Genomic DNA, 10,202 nt, shown 5'->3' with positions numbered 1-10,202 from the left:
GAGGAGTGGCTGGTGGGTTTGAACCGCCAGCCTTCTGGTTAGCAGTCAAGTGCTTTAGCCACTATGCTACCAGAGCTCCCACCTCACATATAGTATCTTAAAAAGGTTGACACACAAATATTTATTGAATGAATGATGGGGTTTAGTTATCCTGCCTTGGATTTATTTCTGTTTCTACTACCTTTATGTCTCCTTAACTTAACCCACATCTCAACTTCACTTATAGTAGTAAGGATGCTTTCACTAAAAATTTTGTTGTCCCATTATTTATTTGCCAAGTGAACAAACTAGTCAAATATTAATTTGTGTGTTCCTATATTTTTAAGTAGAGCAAGCTCTGTAACATAGATCTATTTTCCTTAACAGTCTTATTTCTATCTTAGTGCACAAACAGCGACTGCTTTTTTCCTGTCTCTTATGGTTGACCTTCATGTATTTCTTCTGGAAACTAGGGGATCCATTTCCCATTCTCAGCCCAAAACATGGTAAGTATGTGGCAGGGAAAAGGGAGTTGTTTAATTTTCTAATTTTGAAAAACTATTTTAAAACTTCTGATTTCGGGTCCTAGAACAGCAAGTTATTTCTCTAAAAAAAAAAATCTGTTTTAGAATAAAATTTTCTCCTTCATCCTAGGAAGGATCAATTGCTGATTTTGGAATAGACTTCTCTTGTTCTAGAGCAAGAGTTTTTGACCTTGTATTAGTAATAAACTTTAGGAGAGTAAGGTCAGAGAGGGTATCCTTAAGCCTCCTGATATTATATACAGAATTATGTGAATATATTTGTACATGCATTTGGAATAAGATAGCTATAAGCTCTTATCAGATCCCCAAAAGGGTCTGTGACCTAAAAGGTAAATGACCACAGGTCAAGTGATGATAAATATCATCTTTATGGGAGTGTGTGTATGTGGGGAAGGAGAGGAGCCATAAAACACTCACAAAAAATAGATTAAAACTTTCCAGAAATCAATCTCTCATCTCACAACAACTTCATTTTAAATATAAGAACAAGTCATGGGCAGAACCCTAATTTCCATGCTAAAAACAATGAATAAGAATCCTCAGCTAATATATTTCCAGAACTACTTCAGAAATATAAATGAATCTTTCTAAAATAGATTAGAGAGAGTCTGCCTGTTGAAATTTATTGCTGCTTCCATATTGCAGTTAAATACACACACACATACATATATATGTATATTCATTTTCTTATCTTGCTGTCACTACAGAAAAAAATCTACTCTACCTAAAGTAGAAAGTCACTTATTACAGGGTATTAGGCAATTTACAGAATGTGTAAGAAGGCAGGGATACCAAGCTTTCATTAGGCAATTCATAGATTTCTAGAAAAGCAGTGAAGAGAAACACTCAACCATGCCACCATACTTAACTACCACAGACCCCACTGAAGTCGTTACCTGCCACTCTAGACCTGTGACATCAGGGACCAGACAGTAGAACCTCTGCTTCAGCTGTTCCAGCTCCCAGATGCTGTCACCACCCCACATTATTCACTTCTGCCTTTGAGGTCTCACAAGGGCATATCAGTTTAATGAAACTTAACTGCAAGAACCTTAGCAGCAAGGAAGTCTGGGAAAAATAGCTTTTAGCTTTCCAAACTCTAGTACAAGAAGACATGTCACAGGGTGATTAGCATGAATTTTAAATGAATTGTCTCTTGTCAATTGCTGTTGAAGTGGATTCTAACTCATGGTAACCCTATGTGTTATAGAGTAGAACTAACTGTTCCGTAGAGTTTTCTTGACTGTAATCTTTATGGTGCAGTTCATCAGGCCTTTCTTTCTTCCACAGAGCCATCAGGTGGGTTTGAATTTTAGGTTAGCAGCTGATTGCAAGCAAACTACTTGTACCAGCAGTAGATGAGCACAAACCATTTGTGCCACCCAGCGCACACACACAAAAAAAAATGAAGTTGATTTTGGCTCATAATGATACTATAGGACAGAGTAGAACTGCCCCATAGAGTTTCCAAGGCTGTAATCTTTATGGAAACAGACTGCCACATCTTTCTCATGTGGTGCAGCTAGTGAGCTCAAACAGCCAACTTTTTAGTAAATACCTGAGTGCTTTAACTGCAACACCCTAGGGCTTCTTTGGCCATTAATAAAAGATATTAATTGCTCCCACCTGGATGTACTTGTATCACCTATGAAACAATTACTTGTTTCTTTTTCTGACTTTCCACTAACCTATAAGCTACTAAACTACATCTTAATTATCTTTATGTCCCTAGTATCTAGCATGAAACCTGGCACATAACAAGTACTTATTACATGTTTATTAATCAGTAAATGGGAAAAAAAAAATTTTTTTCGAGACCCTCTGAGGTATTAGATAAGGAGCATAGTGGCATAGTGGGTAAGGCATTGGGCTACTAACCAGAAGGTTGGTGGTTCAAACCCACCGACTGCTCCATGCATGGGAGGAAGATGATGCTATCTACTCCTGTAAAGATTTATAGCCTGGGAAACCAATAGGCGTTGCTATGAGTTGGAATCGACTCAATGGCAGTGGGTTGAGTTTGGTTTGGAAGTGTTAGATAGGTTCAAGAATTTAAGGCAAGTGTTACCTAAACACATTCTAAAACATTCTGCTTTTATAGTATTTTCTAATGTGCCAGCATGCTCATTGGGAAAGATTTGGAGTAAAGAGACCCCTGATTTATAGCTCTTGTATAAACCTATTTCAAATAAGCCTATAGAGACAAATTTGTTTGTGATGTTGGGAGTGAGGAAGAAGAGGATAAAAAGACCCACCTGAATCATTCCAGGGCTTCTGCCAGTGGCAGTACAAGATCACATGCTATCCTAAAACCTGACTCTGACACCTTTCTCCAGAAGCAGTCCACTCACATGACCAGCACAGTCAGGCCATGCCAGAGGGAAGCTGAGGACCATCACATCTACTGTGCCTCACATCCATCTCCTTTTCAAAATTCCATGGGAAAATTCTGAAGAGGATGCTGAGGGAAAGAGCTAGGGAGATAGTTTCAGTTTTAGGCTTTCCTTTGTACACCAGTCAGTAGGTATTCAAGTTTTTGTATGAATGTTCAGTCATCTTAATTTTTTTGATCCTCTAAAGGAAGTAAGTAGAAAGAAACGTTTAGACAGTGGCTGAAGAACAGCCTGGCTTAAACTGCCATCTTAGAGTGTTCCCAGGACTGTCCAAACAATCAGTATAGTTTATTGTTGTGGAGACCACAAAGAACTATGAGACCCAATTCTTATCTATAATAAAAAAAAAGAAGTCTGTAAATGTACTCCATGTGCAGTGCCTGACTGTGCAAAGTTGAAGACATTCCATAGTGGGAAAGAGTAAGAGAGGCCAAGAATATAAGACGAAAAAGACTCTGTGTGAGCAGATGCACAAGGTAAGATAACTTTCTGCAAGCCCCCTTATCCATCTGACCTTCTATATATTAACTAGTAAACAGGAATAATGTAGTCCCTGGGTAGTGCAAATACTAATACATAGACTACTAGCCAAAAAGTTGACAATTCGAGCCCACCCTCTGATGCCTCAGGAGACAAGTCTGGCAGTCTGTCTTGGAAAAGTCACAGACAGATATTAATATTTAATAACCTTTATTAATCCCTTGGATTTTTTTTTTGTCATTGGGTGATAATTATGTACCCACAGTCAACAAACATTTGTTGAACACCTTCTATGTACCAGGCAGTAAGAAAACAGATCAATAAGGCATTATTCCTTCCTGTAAAAGGAATGCAAATTCAAGAGATATTTGGAAAATAAAATCAACAGAATTTAGATGGGGCTTATCTATTCATTTAGCATTCCACAACTATTTATTGCATACCTACTTTACTGAAAATACAACCATGAATAAAGCAAATTTGGTTTCTGCCATCCTGAAGTGTATAGTGTGGTAAGGTGAGACTAGATAATGAAGAGGTAGATATATAAATTAATAGTTACCAGTTGTGATCATTGTCATGAAGGAGCAAACAGGTTTCTGTGATAGAGAATAATGCAGATAAGGATGTCAAATTTAGTACAAGTGGTCAGAGTCAGTCTTTCTGAAGAAGTGATGCTTAATTGAGATTTAAAGGACAAGACCAAAGAAAGACCTACCAAGAAGGTACAAGAGACATGTGAAATTCTGAGGTAGAAAAGACCTTGGCGTATTCATGGAGGATGAGACAGGGAATGGAGACTAGGAGTATAAAGTTATTTTTTATTTTGGTGACTAGATAGTTCATAGTGTCGCTTTCTACGATAAGTAATGCAGAAGAAAGAGCAAGTTGAGAGTTGAGGGGGAAGATCATTTCAGTTTGAGATATGTTCAGTTGGAGGTGCCAATGCCCATCAAGGTGATATTTACTAGGCAATTGGATACACAAGTAATTGGATACATGAGGAGCTTAGGAAAAAAGTATAGACTTTCAGTCTACATGGTGGTGAATCCAAGAATCTAAACAATTAGAAATTGTCAGCTAAGTACCAGTTGATGAAGCTGGGGAATGAGCAAGATTGCCCAAGGAAAATGTATAGACTGAAATGAAAAAGAGAACTCTGGCTCATGCAGAGAAAAGGCCAAGGAAAGGCAACTAGACAAGTGGGAGAAGGAAGCCTAGGGAAATGGTACTGTGAAAGAAAGAAAGAAAAATGATTTAAACAGAAAGGATTCAGTGCCATAAAAGATAAAGTAAAACAAAGATTGTAAGATGTTATTGAATTTTGCAAATAGGAAAAAATTCATGACCATAGTGTGGTAAAGGTTAAGAGCCCAGACTCTGGAGCTAGTCTGTCTGGGTTTGAATCCTGACTCTGCCACTTATTAGTTGTGTGACCTTTACTAAGATGTTAACCTCTGTGTCTCAGTTTCCTCCGCTGTTAACAGGGTTTTCAGGAATAGCTGCCTCATAAAGTTGTAAGGATTAAATGAGTTAATGCTTCAAACAGTGTCTGGTATATAATAGATGCTTAATAAATGTTACCTATTATATCGCCATTACTATCATAAGTGAAAAGGAGCTCTGGTGGTGCAGTGCCTAAGACATTTGACTGCTAGAAGGTTGGAGGTTCAAACCCACCAGCCACTACACAGAAGAAAGATTCCATAAAGATTTACCACTTCTGAAACCCAATGGAGGTTGCTTTGAGTCAGAATCAATTCGATGACAGTGAGTTTGTTTTTGTTTTTTGTTTTGTTTTTGTTATTATGAGTGAAAGCAATTTCATTCAGTATAGAAAAGTAGGATAAAGGCTGGGTTGCAGCCAGTTGAGCAATGAATGGGAGGTGAGGTAGAGGTGGCAGTAAGTGTAAACTCTTTGAGAAGCTTAGCTTTAGAAGGGGAAATAGGGGGATTAGTACCTCAAAGTACACTCAAGCTAAGGACAGACTTTTTCTTAGAAAAAAATACTTGAAACTGAAAGAATGAGCAAGCAAAAAGGAAAGATTAAAGATAAGGAGAAGACAGGTGATGGTGCAAGATTCTGGGGTAAATGGAAGAAGAGTAATCAAAAGTACAAGTGAAGAAAGCATTAGAGACATACCATCTTCTCCTGAGGCAAGAAAGTTAGAAGGATGATTGCAGATGTAGATATTTTTAGATAGAGTAAAGGTAATTTATACCTAATATTTTATTTCTTACATAATAAAAGGATTTGCTAAGGACAAGTACAAACTAAACCAACTCATTGCCATCAAGTCCATTCTGATTCATAATGGCCCTATGGGACAGAGTTGAACTGCTCCATAGGGTTTCCAAGGCTGTAATCTTTATGGAAGCAGATTTCCTCATCTTTATTCCAGAGAGTGACTAGTGGTGTCAAACTACCAACCTTTGAGTTAGTGGCTGAGCACTTTAACCATTACACCACCAAGGCTCCTCAATGACAAGGGTAAGAAAAAGGGTTTTAAGGAGTAGTTACTGAGAGGAATGGGAAGACATGGCTGATCAAGGGCAAGAGAAGAATTAGTAGTGTTGTGAGCTCTACTGAAATTGGAAACCATAAATTTCTAATGGCACCAATATCATAATGCGTTTTAACATTAAAATGTTAGTGATCTAGTCAGCTCAGGGATGGGCACAGAGAAGATAAGGTGTTAGTTGTTCCACCCTTGGGGGTTTGTGAAATGACTGTTTCAGAAGTAAGAGAACAGGGAACTGAAAGTGCTGACATTGTTGTTATGTGCCGTTGAGTCAGACCTGACTCATAGTGACCACTCCTTGGGTTTCTATGGCAGTATCACTACAGAAGTAGATTGCCCAACTTCCCTTCCGAGGGGTGGCTGGTGGATTTGAACCGCCAGCCTTCTGGTTAGCAGTCAGGTGCCTTAGGCACTATGCTACCAGAGCTCCTGATGAGGGAAGGTGAAGTAAGCAAGCCTAAGGTCCAACCTAAGTGAAAAAGGAAATGGAAGCTAGGGAAAACAAAAGATTGGGACCAGAGGTTGCAATGAACTCTAAAGCAGGTGTAATGGAAATAAAGGAGCAAAAGGACTCTGAGACTGGGAGGATAGGAGCCATCAGAAATAGAATGTTGGAATTTTCCATTTCAAAGCTGACAGAATGCCTTAATGGCAGCTCTGATATTTTGGCCATAGTGGATGGCTGAAGTTGATTATATCCTGGGAAAGAGCAAGTAGAAACAAATTCGTCTTTCCTGTGACTCGAAACTCCCTGAGTTATAAACATAACTCTCTCTCATTTATCCCAAATACATCATCGGCAGCATTTATTTTAACTACTGATTTGATTTTCAGCATTCTCAAATGATAGAGAATAATGAATATTTAGAATATATCCGCTCATCTAAAACTCATGTTTTTGCCTTTGCACTAACCATTCATCTATAAATTCTGCCCACTTATTAGTTGCATTATGTGTTTATTAGATACAAAAAGATTACAACATAAACTAGGCATTTATGACCTAAGGGGGTGCCAAAGGGGCAGGGAGACAGCATCTTCTGACCTCCTCTAACTACACAAGAGGAGAACAAAATCACCATCAGCAGCCCAATGGCTGCTCCTATGAGGCCAGACATGCTGCCACTCTCCAGCCCTCTAACCTTGACACCAACCATTCTTCCCACAGTACCCACCACCTCTCTGCTGCGTTCGATAATTCGCTGCAGTGGCATCACAGAACTCACAGATTATGGGGTTTATTAGGGAAGCAACAGGCTACAATTCAAGCTCAGGAACACACTCAGTCTCTCTCAGCCAACAGTCTCTCTCAGCAGTACATGTCTCTCACATCTCTCTCAGCAGTGAGTCTTTCTCAGCTGCAGTCAGAGAAATGCTCTTCTGCCTCCAGGAGGGCTCATTTTAAGCCTGGCAGAGTGGCAAAACTAACCAATCCCAACATCAGAATTCTATACACCTGAGAGGGAGCGAACTTCCCAGAAGATTACTTCCTGCTGTTCCAACAGAAATACACCAGGTGGATAACTTTAACAGTCAGCTGCTCAGTTGCTCACGGCAAAGTGGGAGTTACTAAGACTATGGCTAGAAAAGCCACAACACATAATTTACTACATCACAGGGGAAAATATATATATATATATCAAAGGTAACTATAATGCAAAGTTTTACCATGCTGTTTATACTTTTCCAGCAGATTTATGTTCCTAAATATTTTTGGCCAAAGCTTCTACTAAAAGCACTTTGCTTTGTTACAGTTCACACTACCTAGATTAGATAGTCAATAAATGATATTTATGATTACTGTTATTATTTTACTATCACCATCACTCAATAGATGATTGTAAAGCATGCAGGATAACAGGAAAATCAATAAACTTATGTTTATTATATAAAATCTACACATCAATAGTTTAAAATTGGCTTGTATGAGGTAGTTATATGTAATTGTTGATATTGTAATGATGTTTCCTTTTATAGAACAGATAAAAACCAGTTCATCTATATTACTTAACATCAATATGCTTTTATGTTTTTAGGAATCTTGTCTATAGAACAGCTCATCAGCCGGGTAGGTGTGATAGGGGTGACTCTCATGGCTCTTCTTTCTGGATTTGGTGCTGTCAACTGCCCATATACTTACATGTCCTATTTCCTCAGGTAATGAAAACTTTGTCTCTTTTTTTCCCATTCCTTCTTGAATACATATGTCATATGTTCTGGTTACCTAGTGCCACTATGAGAAGAATATACCACAAATGAGATGGCTTGAACAAACAGGAGTTTATTCTCTTACAGTTCAGAAGGCTAGAAGTCCAAGTTCAAAATGCCAGGCTCTAGAGTCTGGGTGAAAGCCACTCAACCTTGGGGTCCAGCTCTGCTTCCTGCTCCCGGCCCACTAGAGCTAGAGGCATTTCTACACTCAGACAGCTGCTGGCTGCTGAGGCTGACAAACCCAAGGTTGACAGGTAAAAAGGCACAGTCCCAATGTTACCAAACCACACAGCAGGCCATTAATTTAAGTCCACTGAAAGTCCCAAGGTCGGCAGAGCACAGCAGGCTCCTGAACAACGACACGGCTACATGCAGGGTCCAAGCATGCCATAGGCTAGAGACCATTTCCAAAGCTGCTGCTTATATATGGGAATCAGACCACATCCCTAAGGCAGCTACTCAGCTGCTTGTGGTAGATCCCATCATGAAGCTGATTGCCAGTCTCATTATGGGGAATAACTAGCACCAGCTGCCCAGCCACTCAACCAGGCCCAGCCAAGTTGACACACAAACATAACTACCACATCATATCATACCCATCATCATTCATACTTAAATATTAGCTCTATGAGACTCCATTTTTATTCTTCTCTTCCTCTGTCCCTATGAGCATTGTATTGGTTCTCTAGTGCTGCTATAACAGAAATACCATAAGTGGATGGCTTTAACAAACAGGGATTTATTCTCTTACAGTTTAGTAGGCTAGAAGTCCCAGTTCAAAGTGCCAGCTCTAGGAGCTGGGTGAATGCCCCTCATCCTTGGGCTTCAGCTCTGCCAGCTATTCTAGGCCCACTAGGCTGGAGGCTTTTTCTGACTCACACAGCTGCTGGCTGCTAAGGCTAATGAACCTAAGATTGACAAGTAAAATGGCACAGTCCCAAGATTAGGAGACAATGGCAGGCCACTAGTTCAAGTCCAAGAACAATCCCAGGATTGGCAGTCAACGTGGCAGCCCACTGAGATTGAGACTCAGGCAAATACAAGATCCAAATGTGCCAAAAGCTAAAGACCATTCCCAAAGTTTCTCCTTATATACCAGAAGCAAGCCATACACCAAGCAAAGCCATACACCTCCCTAGCTGCTCACAGTAGAGTCTACCATGCTGGTGATTACAATCTCATGGGGAATAGCTACATCCAGCTGCCCAGCCGCTCAAAACCACGACCCAACCAAGTTGACACACTACTTTAACTACAACAGGCATTGACCTGAGTATCTTTCTAAATAAGTCTTAATTGTTTATATTGGTTGCCCTTGTTATTTGCCCTACATTTGTTTATTTTTTAAAAGGCAAGTTTCAGTCCAAATTCCTCCTCCTAACACACTTACACCCTTAAAGGCACGTTTTTAGTGGACAACAATGTGAACTAATCCCAACTTCAGCAAATCAGTTCCTCCCAAAAGTAGTATAATAGGAGATAATACCAACTTTAAAGTGTGCTTAAACAACATGAAGAATGTAATCGATATCACTGAATAATAATGTAGTAATTATTGAATCAGCATATGTTTTATTATGTATATTTTTACCACAATAAAAAACAAATGGTAAAGGGGGAAAAAAAGTATGCATAAGCATACATCCTAAATGTCACTGGATCAAAGCCAAGAAAGACCATAAGAGAGCAAAGCACCTTTCAGTGTCCTGAGACCCCCAGAAATATTAACTACAAGAAATGAGAGAAAAAGTATTTTAGTTGATTATGGTTATTTTAATAACTCTAAAAAGACAGACCCTTGAATGGCTGGGTAACAATTGAGGGTTATGCATTACTCTGTATGCCTTGCATTATGCTTAAGGATGGGACCCCAAAACATTATTAACTGTTCGTGTTTTTCATAGGAATGTGACTGACACAGATATTCTAGCCCTGGAACGGCGACTACTCCAAACTATGGATATGATCATAAGCAAAAAGAAAAGGTAGGATGAGAGCACATTTAACAAAAGCTTGGACTCTGTTATAGTTTCTCAACATGAATATTTGAGTATGAATTGGTCCTGGCAGGG

The 10,202-nt window shown here is 39.2% G+C and overlaps 1 protein-coding gene across 1 annotated transcript in view; it reads left to right on the top strand.

Moving 5' to 3' along the window:
- LOC103203337 (Golgi pH regulator-like) overlaps window positions 1-10,202 on the top strand; it is a 35,285-nt gene that overhangs the window by 2,870 nt on the left and 22,213 nt on the right. Inside the window, 3 exon segments of the mRNA XM_007948325.1 lie at window positions 280-485; window positions 7,956-8,076; window positions 10,035-10,115. Coding sequence (XP_007946516.1) covers window positions 280-485; window positions 7,956-8,076; window positions 10,035-10,115 — 408 coding nt within the window.

This window comes from Orycteropus afer, unplaced genomic scaffold, assembly GCF_000298275.1.
Source record: "Orycteropus afer afer isolate SDZICR_OR568_19922 unplaced genomic scaffold, OryAfe1.0 scaffold00010, whole genome shotgun sequence".
NCBI classification, from domain to species: Eukaryota; Metazoa; Chordata; class Mammalia; order Tubulidentata; family Orycteropodidae; genus Orycteropus; species Orycteropus afer.
This window is presented reverse-complemented; position numbering and strand designations above follow the sequence as displayed.